The sequence below is a fragment of the Schistocerca nitens genome, chromosome 10 (assembly GCF_023898315.1).
Source record: "Schistocerca nitens isolate TAMUIC-IGC-003100 chromosome 10, iqSchNite1.1, whole genome shotgun sequence".
Lineage (NCBI taxonomy): Eukaryota > Metazoa > Arthropoda > Insecta > Orthoptera > Acrididae > Schistocerca > Schistocerca nitens.
In genome coordinates, this window is record NC_064623.1 from 29639500 (window position 1) to 29660057 (window position 20558).

At 44.9% G+C, this 20558-nt stretch overlaps 1 protein-coding gene across 1 annotated transcript in view; it reads right to left on the bottom strand.

Moving 5' to 3' along the window:
• The window catches only part of LOC126209822 (twist-related protein 1), a 75502-nt gene that overhangs the window by 9641 nt on the left and 45303 nt on the right, over positions 1–20558 (bottom strand). Inside the window, exon 3 of the mRNA XM_049938954.1 lies at positions 1813–1967. Coding sequence (XP_049794911.1) covers positions 1813–1967 — 155 coding nt within the window. The remainder of the gene's footprint in view (positions 1–1812; positions 1968–20558) is intronic.

The following is a 20558-nucleotide window of genomic DNA, read 5'->3' on the forward strand; positions in this document are numbered from 1 at the left end:
ATTGTTTCTTAGTCTCCTTAAAAATTACATAAGCCATATTAGACGCACCCATTAAATGAGCCCCATCAATCAAAATTTAGCCTATAACAATTAATGTGAGAATCTAATGCAAAAATCATCGCAATAAATTCTGCTTTTATCACTACTAAATTACATCAAATACACTACTGGCCATTAACATTGCTACACCACGAAGATGACGTGCTACAGACGCGAAATTTAACCGACAGGAAGAAGATGCTGTGATATGAAAATGATCAGCTTTTCAGTGCATTCACGCAAGGATGGCGCCGGTGGCGACACCTACAACGTGCTGACGTGAGGAAAGTTTCCAACCGATTTCTCATACACGAACAGCAGTTCACTGGCGTTGCCTGGTGAAACGTTGTTGTGATGCCTCGTGTAAGGAGGAGAAATGCGTACCATCACGTTTCCGACTTTGGTAAAGGTCGGATTGTAGCCTATCACGATTGCAGTTTATCCTATCGCGACATTGCTGCTCGCGTTGGTCGAGATCCAATGACTGTTAGCAGAATATGGAATCGGTGGGTTCAGGAGGGTAATACGGAACGCCATGCTGGATCCCAACGGCCTCGTATCACTAGCAGTCGAGATGACAGGCATCTTATCCGCACGGCTGTAACGGATCGTGCAGCCACGTCTCGATCCCTGAGTCAACAGATGGGGACGTTTGCAAGACAACAACCACCTGCACGAACAGTTCGACGACGTTTGCAGAAGCGTGGACTATCAGCTCGGAGACCATGGCTGCGGTTACCCTTGACGCTGCATCACAGACAGGAGCGTCTGCGATGGTGTACTTAGCGACGAACCTGGGTGCACAAATGGCAAAACGTCATTTTATCGGATGAATCCAGGTTCTGTTAACAGCATCACGATGGTCGCATCCGTGTTTGGCGACATCGCGGTGAACGCACATTGGAAGCGTGTATTCGCCATCGCCATACTGGCGTATCACTCGGCGTGATGGTATGGGGTGCCATTGGTTACACGTCTCGGTCACCTCTTGTTCGCACTGACGGCACTTTGAACAGTGGACGTTACATTTCAGATGTGTCGACCCGTGGCTCTACCCTTCATTCGATCCCTGCGAAACCCTACATTTCAGCAGGATAATGCACGACCGCGCGTTGTAGGTCCTGTACGGGCCTTTCTAATACAGAAAATGTTGAACTTGTGCCCTGGCCAGGACATTCTCCAGATGTATCACCAATTGTAAACGTCTGGTCAATGGTGGGCGAGCAACTGGCTCGTCACGATACGCTAGTCATTACTCTTGATGAACTGTGGTATCGTGTTGAAGCTGCATGGGCAGCTGTACCTGTACACGCCATCCAAGCTCTGTTTGACTCAATGCCCAGGCGTATCAAGGCCGTTATTACGGCCAGAGGTGGTTGTTCTGGGTACTGATTTCTAAGGATCTGTGCACCCAAAATGCGTGAGAATGTAATGACATGCCAGTTATAGTATAATATATTTGTCGAATGAATACCCGTTTTTCATCGGAATTTCTTCTTGGTTTAGCAATTTTAATGGCCAGTAGTGTAGATAAAATCGGATTTGCAAAAGCGCCCCAAGAACGACTCTTCTCTACCGGTAAGTAATGATGCCATGTAATGAGTACCTGGAGGGTTCAAATCGGTCTACAACATCACCGCTCACGCTAGTCCAGACGCAGTAAACACAAGCGAGGTGAAAGCATGGCACCCTAAGTTTTGAGCCAATGGGCGCCGATATCACCACTGCCTACTCTCTCCCTCCCTGGTGCCTTGGTGCACCGCTGTGCCTTACCTGCGTTGACACGCGCGCAGTGCCTGGTGAGGGCGCCGCTGGAACTGGAGGAGCTGGAGACGGCTCCAGGACTGGGACCGGGGTCGGCGGCGGCCGCCACGACGCACGCGGCGCCCAGCTGCGGCGTCGAGATCTGCATCTGCGGTGGCAGGCCCCTGAGCAAAACAAGTGGGTCTGTTGATAAAATATAAACATGTTTCATAAATTATGATTTGACAATAGACAATAGAAATATACACGTCTTACAGTTGAAATTAAAATTATGTACCAACCACAAGTTCGTCCATCGGTAAAGATCCCTAGCTTCCTATCTCGTTCGAGTAGCTGTGGTTAAATTGCAATTTTGATTTCTCGAGCACGTAATTTGAGCAGTATTACAGCTCACATATTGTTCACCAAGTTTCTACCCGGCTCGCTGGAAGGAAATCTTGATGCTGATGATTATGATGACGCTAAATGCGATCGCATAAGAACGCATCTTACAGCATGATGTACTGCGTACTATAGAGGAACAGTTGGAGATGATTGTATGAGCCTGACAATGCACCCTGTCACAAAGCAACATCTGTGAAGGAATGGTTTGTGGACAGCAAAACTCCTGAAATGGGCTGGCTTACCCGGAGTCTCAACCTCAACCCAGTGGAACACCTGCGGGCTGAGTTAGAAAGACGACTTTCCTCTGGATCCTGGCGTCCAGATGACTACCTTGTCTGGTTTCGGCTCTTGAGGAAGAATAGGCTGGCATTCCCCACAGACATCCAGACAGCTCAATGGAACTGTCTCCAGCAAAGCTGTCGCAAAGGCGAGAGATGTACACGTCCCATATTAATACGAGGGTGAGTCAAATGAAAACCTTACATTTGTAATAACAAATCGAAATTTCGCGCCGTTGTCCTGTAAGTTGGTAAGCGTGCTACAAACAGCGTGCAGAATGGCCTGTAGGTGGCAGCACAGTGCAGATGCACACATACCGTCGCAGTATCAGTATAAAGATGGCCGCCCCACTTGCGACTTGCACCAGGGAAGAACAGCGTTCTGTTATTCGGTTTTTGCGTAGTGAAGGTGTGAAACCTATTGATATTCATCGATCAATGAGGGTTTAGTACGATGATGCATGTTAGTCACAGCAGGAAGTTCGCAAATGGTGTGACTTCAAATCAGACACAACGAGTTGTGACTCCACAGAACATTGCAGCAGTTGAAGCCATAGTGAAGGAAAACCGCCGAGTGACACTGAATGACATTGCAGCATATTTGGATTAGCCGAGCGGTCTAAGGTGCTGCTGTCATGGACTGTGCGGCTGGTCCCGGCGGAGGTTCGAGTTAGGATAATTTAGGTTAAGTAGTGTGTAAGCTTAGGTTAAGTCCCATAAGATTTCACAGACATTTGAACATTTTTTGCAGCATGTTTACAGATTAGTCATGGGTCAGCACACCACACTGTGCATGATGTGCTCCAGTTTCACAAAGTGTCTGCAAGATGGGTGCCACGGCAGCTGACTCCTGAAATGAGAGAACGAGGTGTTGATGCTTGTGAAGAACTTCTTCGGCGCTTTGAACGAGAACGTGATGGCTTCCTTGCAAGAATCGTTACTGGGGACGAAACCTGGGTTCAGTTCCACCAACCGGAAACGAAGAGAGCTAGCAAGGAATGGCGCCATTCCTCATCACCAAAACCAAAGAAGTTTCGAACAGAACCATCAGCAGGGAAGGTTATGCTGACTCTCTTTTGGGACGAAAAAGGCGTCATTTTGGAGCATTACATGCCTAGAGGGACCACTGTCACCAGTGCATCATACACAGATGTCATAAAAAATCATTTGCGGCCTGCAATCAAATCAAAGCGACGTAGACTGCTGACAGCAGCTGTCCTTTTGCAACATGACAATGCAAGGTCCCACACTGCCCGTACAACAGTTGCAACAATCACAGACATGCATTTTGAGTGTCTTCCTCATCCACCATACTCACCAGACCTTGCTCCAAGTGATTTCCATATATTTGGACCACTCGAAGACGCAATGGGAGGAAAGAAGTTCCGTTCTGATGAAGAGGTACGCCACGCGGTGCATGAGTGATTGCGCGGACTACCAAAAGAACTTTTTTCTAAAGCAATTTATGCACTTTGTAAGCGGTGGAGGACTTGCATTGAGTGTGGGGGAGATTATGTTGAAAAGTGACACAGCTTTGTACCACTTCTGCACAATAAATAATGTTTAAAAAAGTATTTAAGGTTTTCATTTGACTCACCCTCGTATCCACTTACAGGTGTCGGGATAATTTTGATAAAATAGTGTACAGTTATGAAGCTTTCCTGAAAGATACCTGCCTTAGACAGCTTTAGTTGCAGCCTATACATATGGAAAATCTTAAGACTCTCTGGAAGCGCAACACACAGAAAAAGTCATCCCAGGAGTCATGACGCTAAGACAGTGCAACGCCACTCATAGCTTTGATACTGGTCGAAATTCGGTCAAGAGAAGAGCATACAGATTTTTTCTTGTATGCCATATGAAGACACTCATTCATCAGTAAATACGCTAGAGCTACCAAATTGCAGAGAGACTGATCTGTGCCAATAATCCACTGTTCCAAACAGTGTCAGATACTATAGGATTAAGACTGGGAGAGTTAGCTGGCCAATGGGGATGAGTGTTCATCAAACCAGGAACATATGAGTGCACCCCTGAGAACACGGCTGTTGTCACATTGCCGCGCGGGATCAGCCGAGCGGTCTGGGGGGCTGCAGTCATGGACTGTGCGGCTGCTCCCGGCGGAGGTTCGAGTCCTCCCGCGGGCATGGGTGTGTGTGTGTTTGTCCCTAGGATACTTTAGGTTAGGTAGTGTGTAAGGTTAGGGACTGATGACCTTAGCAGTTAAGTCCCGTAAGATTTCACACACATTTGAACATTTGTTGTCAAATTGGAAGATGCAGTGTACACAGCACACTCATCATGATGGTGAAAGGCCAACAACCGGTCATGGAGAATCCTGAATTAAACATCCTGGTTCACACTCATGGTAGCCTGAATAATTTCGCCCAAGTCGCGGTACATAAAAAACCCACAAAACATAACAGGACCACTTCTGTACCGAACCCACTCTGTCCACAGGCGTCGGGTGGTCGGTGGTCGGTGGTCGGTGGTCTCGCCAGCCTGCAGCATTTTGAAAAGAGGCCAAATCGCGAGTCGTCGAACCACAATACACGCCTCCAAGCAGCTGTTATCTAGTTTCTGTGTCGTTTTGCCCACTGAAGACGAGCATCGCTATGTGCTTCTGTGAGCAGTGATCACTGACGTGTTACCTGAACAGAAAATGTCAGTCATAGACAGTTTCGTTCCCAAAGTTCTCTCCGAAACTAATTGAAATGGACATTCATTTACTAAAAGCAGCAATTATGGAACCCAGTATGTTGTCCTCGACGGTGAGTGTTCCTCACGGACTAGGATATCGACAGGAGTGCTTCAGAGAAGTCTGATGGAGCCGCTCTTATTCTCCTTATACAGGGTGTTACAAAAAGGTACGGCCAAACTTTCAGGAAACATTCCTCACACACAGATAAAGAAAAGATGTTACGTGGACATGTGTCCGGAAACACTTAATTTCCATGATAGAGCTCATTTTAGTTTCGTCCACCAACGCTCAATGGAGCACGTTACCATGATTTCATACGGGATACTCTACCTGTGCTGCTAGAACATGTGCCTTTGCAAGTAAGACACAACATGTGGTTCATGCACGATGGAGCTCCCGCACATTTCAGTCGAAGTGTTCGTACGCTTCTCAACAACAGATTCGGTGACCGATGGATTGGTAGAGGCGGACGAATTCCATGGCCTCCACGCTCTCATGATCTCAACCCTCTTGACTTTCATTTATGGGGGCATTTGAAAGCTCTTGTCTACGCAACCCCGGTACCAAATGTAGGACTCTTCGTGCTCGTATTGTGGACGGCTGTGATACAATACGCCATTCTCCAGGACTGCATCGGCGCATCAGGGATTCCATGCGACGGAGGGTGGGTGCACGTATCCTCGCTAACGGAGGACATTTTGAACATTTCCTGTAACAAAGTGTTTGAAGTCACGCTGGTACGTTCTGTTGCTGTGGGTTTCCATTCCATGATTAATGTGATTTGAAGAGAAGTAATAAAATGAGCTCTAACATGGAAAGTAAGCGTTTCCGGACACATGTCCACATAACATATTGTCTTTCTTTGTGTGTGAGGAATGTTTCCTGAAAGTTTGGCCGTACCTTTTTGTAACACCCAGTCTAGTTAAAGGCTACCCACCCATTGACCTTCCTTTGTGCGAATGTGCACAGGTTGCCCGAACTCTTATGTTAATCGTCACCTCAGTGTACGCGAGTAATGACTGGATGGACAAATATCTATTAGGTACATTACGTATGTAGATTGTGGACTGTTGGGAATGTGGGTCTCACGGGAAGCGTACAAGGGATAAGTCCCTCCAGTCGCGCTATTCATCTGTGTTCTCGGTGGCTCAGATGGATGTCAGCAAGGTTGGTCAGCGTGTTCGGTCAGAGGGCTGCTCGCCCTCTGTAACAAAAAAACTGAGTAAACGAATCAACGATAAACTTGAACGGATGTCTCGTGACGTCCGCCCAGACCAAACGCAACGAACAATACCGAACAAAATGAAAAAAAAAAGATGGATAGAGTGTCTGCCATGTAGGCAGGAGACCCCGGGTTCGAGCCCCGGTCGGGGCACACATTTTCAGTTGTCCCCGTCGAGGTATATCAACAACACCTGTAGGCAGCTGAGGTTTCCAATTAATTATCATTTATTCCAGAGAAGCTGCACGGTCAACAATGGTATCTGTTCTTTCGACAACAGTAACTATCTTCATATATATTTCACATAAATGTCACTGTGTCCCAAGAAAATCATCCGGCGCACATAACTGCCTCAGTTTTTGATCGAGAAACATAATACGTTCTGAAATATTTCTCATTTAATTCAATGTTTGTGAAAAACAAATTCCCTAGTAGTAGAACGTTATAAAAGTATATATTTTAGCGATATAGAAGCCTATCACATTTGGTTTAAATCATCTTATGTCTAAGAGTAAGAGATATGTTGAAAAGGAAAGCAGATATTACCTACCCTTCGCCTCTAGCTCGCCTACCTTGCACTTTATGGTCCTCAAGACAAGTTGAAAGGGGTCTGTCCTATTTGCCATGACGATTTTCAGAAATATTTGACCATAAAGGTGAATGACGTTGCGAGTTTGATAACCTCTGCAGTATCGATATAATCATATTGTTTGTAAGACCGTCTTTGAGACCAGAGATGTTGGTCACAGTAAGTCAGAGTCAGTGTGAATTTGATAAATGTACCCAACCTCTGCGGTATCGATGTATTCACATTCTTTGTAAGACTGTGTTTGAGACCAGAGGTGTTGGTCAGAGTAAGTCAGAGACAGCAGTCAGTGTGTGATGGACTGTCTGAGAATGTACGTAGTGTAACGTCCCTTAGCAAAAGACATATTTTGCAGTAAAGAGAAAATATTGTGCATCGTATTCTGTTATTGTATGGAATTATGTATTTTTTTTATTATTATTTATTTTAGATAATATCTGTGTCGGCGAGTACGGAAACCGCACAGACGATAAATATCATACAAAGATGAAAAATGTCAATAGTATAAATAATACAGAATGAGCATTAATTTCTCTGTCTTCTTCTTGAAGTTACGGGAGTAAGATAGCCTGTGTCGCAGTTGTACATGCTACCGTAGTCTTCTTTTGTCATGGTTAATCGATGTACGCCATTACGTACTCATGTTTGAAAAAGGTGTGCATTGTAGATAAGTTAACATATTTGAATGTTTAAATAGAGTTATTTAAATGAAAACTTGCATTATTAATTGTTATAGCTTGCTTGCCTATTATCCCATCCTGTTGAGACATTTTTCAGTTATTTACATATTATCCGTGGTGCAGAGCTGCGCTACGAACGAACAAGCCGCTGCCGCGGCGCATTCAAACTGCATTAAAAGGAATTGATCATACCGCAAAGAAGCGGGAAGGTAACAGTGAAATAAAATCATCTTTTTCAGCTTCCGGACTTGCAGAGCAGAGCAGCAGATTTTATGATGTGTTTTGCAGGTTGACGCGGGCTGCTGATAATATATTGCTAACAGTACAAAAGAGATAATTTACCTTCGTAACATAATAGGAATTTTGTTGTGCTTAGTTCTGGTCTGGCAAACCTTATAGTGAAAACATATTTTTCTCCAACAATAGTCTCATGTTCTTGTGCTAGTCGTGGTAATTATTGGTGTTTTACGCTTAACAAAAATCCACTGCAAAATGTTGAACAATCTTTGCGAACTGTAACATCAGTAATTTACATTTTCAATAACTATAAAGTAGGGAAGATATGTTGTTTTTTATAGCGAGTTACAGTAGCCAAAAATGTTCCTTTAATAGAAAGCCAGATACAGAACAATAAGAACCCAATATATTCTGGTTTTGTTGAAAATTAATGATTATAAAGAAATTCTTGGCACAGCACTACTAAAAGGTATTTCGCGGCTCTTTTCGTATATGCGTTATTACGCGAACAGAATAAAACAAAAACAAAACCAAAATAAATAGAAAAGAGTATTTACAATTTACGACCATACGCGAAATTGTCGCCCAAAAACGCGGGGCCCGAATTTGCAGTGGCCACGAAAACAAAAATAAATGTTTATGTAATTTCTTTCAGTGTCTATTGTTATATATATGTATGTATTTAGTGATAAATGTATGTATGTGTATCATGATTAATGTTATGTATTAATGAATGTACAAAAATTTTTCATGAAAAACCGCACCACTGCAAGCAAGTTAGAGGAAACGATCCTGATAGTACTGAGAAACTGTAACGACTACATAATCCGGGGGCAGCCGAACCCCGAGATCAGATAAATAAAAGGTAAGACTACAGTGTAGTTGTCCTGTTTGTAGAAGCTTAACTCCAGTGAAGTGATCTCATATCGCTAGTGGTGTGTAGTTTGATGTTAGTGTTTATGACAGGACAAAGTTGATTGTAGATAGTAATTTTTAGTGTGCAGTGCATTGTAGATAAACTAACATATTTTGTGTACAAGTGAAAAAACTGTCAGGTCTTGTGTTCGAGTAGGTAATTTATGAATATGGTTAAATTGCGTAGTCAACGTCCGAGCAATATGGATACTGAGGAACAGCCATTAGTTAGTGCAGGAAATGTAGAAACGGGTGCATTAAGCAGTACAAGTACTCTCTTTGAGGATATACCATGCGAAAATGTGGGGGCAGGGGCACAGGAAGTGGTGCCACCGCCCACCAGTGCTCAAGGAGAGGTAGATAAAGAAATAGCACCACCTCCAGAAAAGCAGGAACCAGAGAGTGGTAATCTGCCTGGTGGGTATTCACTTCAGGCGATATTAGAGCGCGTGCTGGATTACCAGGCAAAATTTGCGCAACAACAAGCTGAAAAAGACGAAAAAATTGAGATCTTTCTTGCACAGCAAGCCGAGAGAGATCGCCAGCAAGCTGAGCGAGATCGCCAGCAAGCTGAGCGAGATCGCCAGTTAACAGAAAATTTACTTGACCAGCAAGCTGAGCGAGATCGCCAGCAGGCTGAGAGGGATCGCCAGCAAGCTGAGAGAGATCGCCAGCAAGCTGAGCGGGACCAGCAACTTGTGCAATCGTTAGAAAATATGAAAAAAGAGATTGCCTGTATGAAACAGAATTATGAGTCGATACCTAAGGCCGTGCAGGAGTTGACGGTACAGGTCAACAACCTGCAAGTAGCAAACACTAACAGGGTAGACGAAATAGGTGTCTTAGCCAACCTAGTAGAAAAGCTAGGAATACACTCCTGGAAATTGAAATAAGAACACCGTGAATTCATTGTCCCAGGAAGGGGAAACTTTATTGACACATTCCTGGGGTCAGATACATCACATGATCACACTGACAGAACCACAGGCACATAGACACAGGCAACAGAGCATGCACAATGTCGGCACTAGTACAGTGTATATCCACCTTTCGCAGCAATGCAGGCTGCTATTCTCCCATGGAGACGATCGTAGAGATGCTGGATGTAGTCCTGTGGAACGGCTTGCCATGCCATTTCCACCTGGCGCCTCAGTTGGACCAGCGTTCGTGCTGGACGTGCAGACCGCGTGAGACGACGCTTCATCCAGTCCCAAACATGCTCAATGGGGGACAGATCCGGAGATCTTGCTGGCCAGGGTAGTTGACTTACACCTTCTAGAGCACGTTGGGTGGCACGGGATACATGCGGACGTGCATTGTCCTGTTGGAACAGCAAGTTCCCTTGCCGGTCTAGGAATGGTAGAACGATGGGTTCGATGACGGTTTGGATGTACCGTGCACTATTCAGTGTCCCCTCGACGATCACCAGTGGTGTACGGCCAGTGTAGGAGATCGCTCCCCACACCATGATGCTGGGTGTTGGCCCTGTGTGCCTCGGTCGTATGCAGTCCTGATTGTGGCGCTCACCTGCACGGCGCCAAACACGCATACGACCATCATTGGCACCAAGGCAGAAGCGACTCTCATCGCTGAAGACGACACGTCTCCATTCGTCCCTCCATTCACGCCTGTCGCGACGCCACTGGAGGCGGGCTGCACGATGTTGGGGCGTGAGCGGAAGACGGCCTAACGGTGTGCGGGACCGTAGCCCAGCTTCATGGAGACGGTTGCGAATGGTCCTCGCCGATACCCCAGGAGCAACAGTGTCCCTAATTTGCTGGGAAGTGGCGGTGCGGTCCCCTACGGCACTGCGTAGGATCCTACGGTCGTGGCGTGCATCCGTGCGTCGCTGCGGTCCGGTCCCAGGTCGACGGGCACGTGCACCTTCTGCCGACCACTGGCGACAACATCGATGTACTGTGGAGACCTCACGCCCCACGTGTTGAGCAATTCGGCGGTACGTCCACCCGGCCTCCCGCATGCCCACTATACGCCCTCGCTCAAAGTCCGTCAACTGCACATACGGTTCACGTCCACGCTATCGCGGCATGCTACCAGTGTTAAAGACTGCGATGGAGCTCCGTATGCCACGGCAAACTGGCCGACACTGACGGCGGCGGTGCACAAATGCTGCGCAGCTAGCGCCATTCGACGGCCAACACCGCGGTTCCTGGTGTGTCCGCTGTGCCGTGCGTGTGATCATTGCTTGTACAGCCCTCTCGCAGTGTCCGGAGCAAGTATGGTGGGTCTGACACACCGGTGTCAATGTGTTCTTTTTTCCATTTCCAGGAGTGTAGATTCCACACAGCTTGTAGAGCAGAAGTGGAACGAACAAGCGACTAAAATTGAAACCGAATTCAACTCATGGCTAGAAGCGAAGGAGAGTGAGATTGACAAAAATATCAATTCTAAGGTACAAGCGGCCATAGCAGATAGAGATTCCGAATCGTTCAGTACCGCAGTAAATAGTCAGGTACAGAACGACGTGCAAACCATCAAACAAATACTCAGTGAGGATATTCCGCAGTGGCAAGTGAATATTAACAAACGGATATCCGACTTGGAAAAGGGTTTAACACAAAGGAGCAAACATCTTGAACATGAAACTATGTCGCCAACAGCCAATGTTTTTGGCAACGCACAAACTTATACGCGACGCAACAATGGTGAATCTTTAGGCGATAATGCGAAGAGCTGTAGCTTCTGTTCGGAGCACACAGCCTATGTCCCAGGAGCAAACCAGTATAGCCCAAAAATATTAGTTGAAGAAAGTTTAATCAAAAATAGGCAGTTTCAAACGTTTACTACTGAACGAAAGTCAGTACACCCAGTAGTATTCATAAAAAGCTTTAAAAATATCTTGCCTAGTGTGTGGAACGAAGCACAGAAAATTCAATACGTAATGTCATACATTCAGGGTGATGCAGCGTTGTGGGCTACGGAAGTAGCAGACAGCTGCATGACATACGAACAGTTCGAGAGGGCGTTTTTGTCGAAATACTGGTCGCCTTGTATACAAGAGCGGCTAAGAAAAGAAGTATACAATCCCGAACCGTACTCACCCCGTCTTGGGAATCTGAGACGGTATTTCGAGAAGTACATAAACAAAACGCGTTACTGGGACGAGCCTATCTCACCAAGAGACATAATAAGACTCCTAAAATCACATTTACCCATACATATCAAAGAGAAATTAATACACGTACCAGAAAGCGACATGGAACATTTCCTGTCTGTGTTAGATTCAATAGACTTAATACAGGAAGATGCAAAAGCAGCGTGTGATCACTCGCGGAATAATGGATCAGGATGTAAACATGACAGAAATAGTAGTGCACAAAACCACAACCATGGAAATGGTGGGGGTGGTAACAAGCGGCAAGAGCATTCGCAAAACTGTAATAATGGTAGAAGTCAGAATGGGTATGGGCAGCCGTCCCATAATAAAAAGCGTCGATTTGACGACCGGTACGATTCCGGACTGCCAGGGACCAACCGCTGGAAAAATGCGCGAGGTCAGTGGCATAGCAATTACAATGATGGTAACCGTAATTGGGATCAGAATCAGCGACCAAGCCCAGAGCGGCAGGGTAATGACCGGTACGATAACAACAGACCACCACTGCAGAACGCGCCTATTGCGCAGTCGTGGCGGCCCACAAACCAAAGCGTAAACATAGTGGAGGTCGCGGACAATAGCCGTCCAAGTACCTCGCAAGCAAGCCATCCAACAAACTAGAATCGGCCTCGATATGCATTCCATCGCTGGCCGAGGGGTGGAGTGAGAGCAACACGAATGACAAGAATATTCCTAGAGTACATATGCTGCGATACAACGACGGTATCAGTATGGATAAAGATCTACTGACCGAACCTCATGAATGTAAGAAAGATAGCAATGAAAATGTGCAAGCCATAATAGAAGCGAAAATCAATGACGTTGCAGTGAATATAATCATTGACACAGGTGCCTCAGTGAGTGTAATGAGTACAGAGTTGTTTAAAGCGCTAGGGAAGGGACGTAGTATACCGACTTTCCCGGTTAATAATGGCAAGGTGTCTGGAGCTATAAGTGCACAGAGCCAGTTAGTTAAGTACCAGGTGCAGGTGGAGATTTGTAAGGAGGGCGAAGCCATAGTGAGCTCGTTCCTCATTGTTAAAGGGTTAAAGGTGGCCTGCATTCTGGGAGTAGATTTTCTCCGTGAGAGGGACGCAGTGATCGACCTCTCCTCGGGAAAACTTGAGAGGTGGCATGAGCCCCCTCTCATATTTCTATTTTACGATTCTCCTCTCTAGTTGCATGCGGTGGAGGGTTGTTATTCCTTCTCACGCGGACTTCCCATGCAGCGTCTCTCGTCACCCGGGTGGTCCAGTGACAGGCGGGCTCTTCTGACTTTGAAAGGGTAGGCCGACAGGCGTGGGGGGTCGAGTGAATGCTTTCCGGACGCCGGCATTGTCAGGAGACGCGCCCGTTTGGAGCCGGAAGTGGCGGCTGGGCTGGAGGTTCCGTTGCTTCGCAGAAGCTTAGCGAAAACACTTTCTGGCGGGCTACCAGCGAGGCGTGGGAATGACTTATGTACCCAGGCAGCTGTGGCGGGAAAATTCCCGCGCTTTCTGCAAAATAGGAACTGTGATTGGCTTGCTCAGGGCATAGCTCCGTGACGGAGCAAAATCAGCACAGAAATTGGCGCCAAGAATCTCCATTGGTGGAATGGTAGAGCCCCGGCAATGGAGTGGAATTTCCGCCGGTTTTCGAGTTGCTGATTGGAACGTAACCACGGCCACTGTCGTGGGGGCGGGAATGTTGTGTGTTCGGCCTGTACGGGTGCTCTAGGGAGTCGGCAGTCGCCTTTTGGTCGAGGACGTCGAAGCAACCAGCCCTCGCCTGCGGTACGCCAGATCGTGTTCTGGCAGTCAAGAAGACAGTTTTGGTAATGTATGTCCGCAGCACCGGCAGATAGGGATTTTCCTAGGTGATAATCAGAGCTCAGCAGAGCGCGCCTGTTCGTCTTTTTCTAACTTTGTTCTGTCTTGAGTAGCAGCAATTACTGTTGGGTTAGCGGTGTGTCTCTCTTGAGATTTGAGTGGCAAGGAATTGGCTCCACATACCACTTCGTCTTGAACCTCACGATCTAGTTTAGGGACAACTTCACCTTTACAGTGTTTGTATGAGTCTCCAATTCGAGCCAATTTAATGTATCATAAATTAGAATTCATGTGTTTTTGTTTATTAATTTGTGTTTAGTCTTAATAAATCATATTGTTATTTTGGACAGAACTTTCATTCTGTTAATCGATAGAGCAACCCTATCATTCCTCACTATGCTAATGAAACCTTTGTTTATTTAACTTATTTATCAAATTAAATTATTGCAGGTGCCAAACTCTCTTCTACTCCACTGGCCGGGTTGATTAGAGTCAGTTCGCGTATTTTTTTATCCTTGTGCAACAGCAAAAGTCGGAGTTAGAATAGGGGGGGCTTAGAGCATGATTTACATATGTGGATTCTAGTGGAATTTAGTGATAAATACACTGCTAGCCCCGGCACCTCGCAAACTAAGTATAGTTAATAAAGGTAGGAGGATTGAGTTATCTATGATGAAATCGAAGGAGGTACTTGTGCCATGTTGCAATCGAATTAATATCAAAGGTAGGAACCCCTGGGTACTACACCTTAATGATTATTCACCTGTGACGGATCTCTATTATCCGAATGTAGGAGATAGAAATTTTGAACCAAATGTTGATGAATTTCAAACAAAAGTACAGGAATCTGAAAGTTTAAGCAACATACAAAAGCAACAGTTGACGCAGCTGTTATCGGAATACACCATGGTATTTACCGACCGACCAGGAATAGTCAAAGGGTACCACTATCACATAGAGGTGATGCCTCACAAAACATACTGTCGCGCATCTTACTCCATCCCTTGGTCGAGGAGGGAGGTAGTGGCTAAAGAGATTTGAAGGATGTTGGAATGGAATAGTAAAATTAGTTATTCAATGGCATATCTGATGTAAATAGTAGTAGTAAGAAGATTTCAATTGTGTTTTAGAGTATAGGTATGTTAGTTTTAAGAAATAATTTGTGTATAGTTCCAATTTTGAGGAAGTAGAATCAGTAAACTGAGCAATAATATGGAAATGGAAGACTTTGTTTACAGACAGTTAGTGTCATTAAAGTACTACATGCTCTTCAAGCAGTGAATAATCTTTTGTTGATAAAATAATGGTTAATTTCTTGAATCATTTTGTAGTAAGTAAGTACAATTAATGATGAAATCTCATATAAATATGTAGCAGATGTAATTGTGTTAGAATTAAGGAACCCTGAGAGAAAGTCTATACTAGCCAAAAATGGACTTTGTAGTACGAAATAATTATGTGATGTAATGTTTACTGCCAATAGTGATCTGAGAACGACACTGGAGCAGAATCCAATCAAAACAAACCCGTTCCGTGTAACCTATGCTTTGTATGTATTAATGTTTCAATTGAAGCCTGTGTACGTAGTACACGTTCTTGAATATTAATTACGCGGTACGCGAATCAAGTTACGCGGAAACTACACTGTAGTCCTGTAGGACAGACCGTTGAAAATGATACTAGTACTAAATGAAGTATTTATTGAACAATATGCCCAAGTCAAGCTGTCATGCACATGGTAAAATCTGTTTGCTAGATGGGTAATAACCTGGCAAGCTACACTAAAAGAGGAAAAGAAAGCTATGTAAAAAAAAAAAAAAAATTTACACACCTTTAAATACACTCCTGGAAATTGAAATAAGAACACCGTGAATTCATTGTCCCAGGAAGGGGAAACTTTATTGACACATTCCTGGGGTCAGATACATCACATGATCACACTGACAGAACCACAGGCACATAGACACAGGCAACAGAGCATGCACAATGTCGGCACTAGTACAGTGTATATCCACCTTTCGCAGCAATGCAGGCTGCTATTCTCCCATGGAGACAATCGTAGAGATTCTGGATGTAGTCCTGTGGAACGGCTTGCCATGCCATTTCCACCTGGCGCCTCAGTTGGACCAGCGTTCGTGCTGGACGTGCAGACCGCGTGAGACGACGCTTCATCCAGTCCCAAACATGCTCAATGGGGGACAGATCCGGAGATCTTGCTGGCCAGGGTAGTTGACTTACACCTTCTAGAGCACGTTGGGTGGCACGGGATACATGCGGACGTGCATTGTCCTGTTGGAACAGCAAGTTCCCTTGCCGGTCTAGGAATGGTAGAACGATGGGTTCGATGACGGTTTGGATGTACCGTGCACTATTCAGTGTCCCCTCGACGATCACCAGTGGTGTACGGCCAGTGTAGGAGATCGCTCCCCACACCATGAAGCCGGGTGTTAGCCCTGTGTGCCTCGGTCGTATGCAGTCCTGATTGTGGCACTCACCTGCACGGCGCCAAACACGCATACGACCATCATTGGCACCAAGGCAGAAGCGACTCTCATCGCTGAAGACGACACGTCTCCATTCGTCCCTCCATTCACGCCTGTCGCGACACCACTGGAGGCGGGCTGCACGATGTTGGGGCGTGAGCGGAAGACGGCCTAACGGTGTGCGGGACCGTAGCCCAGCTTCATGGAGACGGTTGTGAATGGTCCTCGCCGATACCCCAGGAGCAACAGTGTCCCTAATTTGCTGGGAAGTGGCGGTGCGGTCCCCTACGGCACTGCGTAGGATCCTACGGTCTTGGCGTGCATCCGTGCGTCGCTGCGGTCCGGTCCCAGGTCGACGGGCACGTGCACCTTCCGCCGACCACTGGCGACAACATCGATATACTGTGGAGACCTGACGCCCCACGTGTTGAGCAATTCGGCGGTACGTCCACCCGGCCTCCCGCATGCCCACTATACGCCCTCGCTCAAAGTCCGTCAACTGCACATACGGTTCACGTCCACGCTGTCGCGGCATGCTACCAGTGTTAAAGACTGCGATGGAGCTCTGTATGCCACGGCAAACTGGCTCACACTGACGGCGGCGGTGCACAAATGCTGCGCAGCTAGCGCCATTCGACGGCCAACACCGCGGTTCCTGGTGTGTCCGCTGTGCCGTGCGTGTGATCATTGCTTGTACAGCCCTCTCGCAGTGTCCGGAGCAAGTATGGTGGGTCTGACACACCGGTGTCAATGTGTTCTTTTTTCCATTTCCAGGAGTGTAATTACAAAAAAGCAATATATGCCTAGTAATAGTATTAAAAGTGTGTAATGAGAAGGTAACACAATGGACTCAATGTAGATGAGAGTGATTATGCTAAGAACAGTTGTTATGCATTAAAAATAAAGTGTGTGCATAAACAACCTAGGAAAGGACGGAATATTGTGTGTAGTAGGGACAGAAAATGACTGTTGTATCTGCACCAATATATACGTCGGTATAAGTTAAGGGTTGAGTGACTAACTGTCATAGTGCAGTGCTCAACGAACAGTACACTATGAGTAAAAACGGTAGTTAGTGATCCGTTCGGAGACGATTCAAACAAACATCGCTCGACGGAGACATTTAGTATGTGTGTACCGAAACACTTTCGCTTGTTGAAAGACGCTCTGGCAGTGTATCAACCGTGAGAACAAGTGAAAGTGTGTAGTACAATGTGCGTGTGACGAACCCTGGATACCAGTGTCACAATGCCACAAGAAACCTGTTATCACGCCAAAACATCCTGTGCATACCAGCGAAGCGACGGCGTAATGAACAATAAACGCTTTTAACCAAAGTGCATTTTCTTCCACAGCTAATAAGTTGTATCCTTAAAGACAGTACACCGTTGTGGAATATTTGTTTCATGCATTACGACGGGGAGCCATGCGGAGAAGCAGAGACGGGTGCCGTGCCGCCAGCCAGCCGGTCGCAAGAAACCACTGCAACACGCCGACATTGGTGAATGGTTCGGCGCGGTTCGCGACTGCTCGGGCGCCACCGCAGCACGCCGCCGCTGTTGCCGCTAGCAGGTCGTCGACCTCAGCGGGCGTTGGCACGCCGCGCTCCAGACGACGCTACGCAACAATTGCTTCGCGCCGCCCGCTCCGTACGACATTGTTGACGTTCAACCGAACATTACCAACTACGTTGTTCATGTACTAATATGAAAATGATTTATTGGACACGAAATTACGTGACAAACATTTTTTTTTTCTTTTAGTTTCCTGTATATAAACTCAAAACATTTACCTGTTCGATGATATATGTCATATGTTTTCGTCATATTAGTGAAACAAACTGACACGAATGCCATACAATGGTAGAACATTTGTAGTGAGTAAGTGTAAAGACAATCCATTACATTGTTATCGAACTGTTTAATGATTGACCTTACTTGTGACACAGAACACAAAGGTGAAAAAGTGTAGAAGGTACATTTTTTAATAGAGAGACTAAAAGATTTAACATTGTGACATAAATAATCATTGTTTTCTGTGAACATTGGATAAAGTCCACCCTTGTTTGATGAACAAAACCGTGTGTTAAGACAAACCAGGCGAGATGACCATGGCTCCGGCGCAGTTTTCCCAGGTTTTCTGACCGCACGTAGCCCAAATGGGGGAGCCAGAAAACTGTAATGACCCTGGGACTAGGTTTACGGTCACCTCGCAAAGTGTGGAAAACTATAAAAAGTGTAATTAAAACTATAATGTAAAAGATGAAAGAAGTGGACAGTGAATATTCCAAACAAGGTGATAGACAATGACAAAACGGACGTTAGTGGCAGCATATTGCCGAACATTCTTAACGTTAGTCAATTGCTGCCAGGGGGCATTGTAACGTCCCTTAGCAAAAGACATATTTTGCAGTAAAGAGAAAATATTGTGCATCGTATTCTGTTATTGTATGGAATTATGTATTTTTTTTTATTATTATTTATTTTAGATAATATCTGTGTCGGCGAGTACGGAAACCGCACAGACGATAAAGTATCATACAAAGATGAAAAATGTCAATAGTATAAATAATACAGAATGAGCATTAATTTCTCTGTCTTCTTCTTGAAGTTACGGGAGTAAGATAGCCTGTGTCGCAGTTGTACATGCTACCGTAGTCTTCTTTTGTCATGGTTAATCGATGTACGCCATTACGTACTCATGTTTGAAAAAGGTGTGTATTGTAGATAAGTTAACATATTTGAATGTTTAAATAGAGTTATTTAAATGAAAACTTGCATTATTAATTGTTATAGCTTGCTTGCCTATTATCCCATCCTGTTGAGACATTTTTCAGTTATTTACATATTATCCGTGGTGCAGAGCTGCGCTACGAACGAACAAGCCGCTGCCGCGGCGCATTCAAACTGCATTAAAAGGAATTGATCATACCGCAAAGAAGCGGGAAGGTAACAGTGAAATAAAATCATCTTTTTCAGCTTCCGGACTTGCAGAGCAGAGCAGCAGATTTTATGATGTGTTTTGCAGGTTGACGCGGGCTGCTGATAATATATTGCTAACAGTACAAAAGAGATAATTTACCTTCGTAACATAATAGGAATTTTGTTGTGCTTAGTTCTGGTCTGGCAAACCTTATAGTGAAAACATATTTTTCTCCAACAATAGTCTCATGTTCTTGTGCTAGTCGTGGTAATTATTGGTGTTTTACGCTTAACAAAAATCCACTGCAAAATGTTGAACAATCTTTGCGAACTGTAACATCAGTACTTCATAACAAAGTAATTTACATTTTCAATAACTATAAAGTAGGGAAGATATGTTGTTTTTTATAGTGAGTTACAGTAGCCAAAAATGTTCCTTTAATAGAAAGCCAGATACAGAACAATAAGAACCCAATATATTCTGGTTTTGTTGAAAATTAATGATTATAAAGAAATTCTTGGCACAGCACTACTAAAAGGTATTTCGCGGCTCTTTTCGTATATGCGTTATTACGCGAACAGAATAAAACAAAAACAAAACCAAAATAAATAGAAAAGAGTATTTACAATTTACGACCATACGCGAAAGTAGCTTAAAAAGGATGGAAGCTGCCCTGCCGTGTAGTGGAGGCAGCATTATTTAAAAAGGATCTTGTAATAATACATTTAGAGGAAAGATATTGAGCAAACGAGATTATATTAATGGACGAATGATAAAAGCCAACTTTCAAGGTAATCCAGTTTATTATATTCGTTGGTGTGTAGCTTCTTATTGTTGGTACACGGCGTATGGTTGAAGATTACTGTAGAAATTTGATAATGCAGCATATGGTCTTGTCTTATAGTTGAAACAAGTGTCAAGGAAGACAGTTGTGGGCAGAAGAGTTATTAAGAAACGTTTTGGTAACTTGTGTAGGTTTGAGAACTTTATGAAAAGGTGTATTGTTGTCACCGCTTAATGGAGCACCGTTCAACAAGGAGTCTTTGTTATCATTTATCAGTCATTAAGATTAGTTCCCAATTTTATTTACTTTCATGGCTCGGTTTGCACACTTGCATTGCGCATCACGAGTTGCGTACTGAGAATCATTTACGAAAATTGATAAGATACCGTCTTGCGCTGCACGTAGCCAGTACGGCAAATGAAAATTGAATTTTGACAGTCACATTATTATTCCTAATAGCAACAAGTCGCAGAGCAGACGAACGTTCTGTGTGCGTAGGTAGGCCAATTAATTTAATTACCATCAAAGTTCATGTCCACTGTAATGCTCATTGATTGTCAGAGTCGATTTATGAAAATAATATCACATCAGTTCAGATGCTTAATACCAGTAGAAGATATCAGTAAAGTGCTATCTT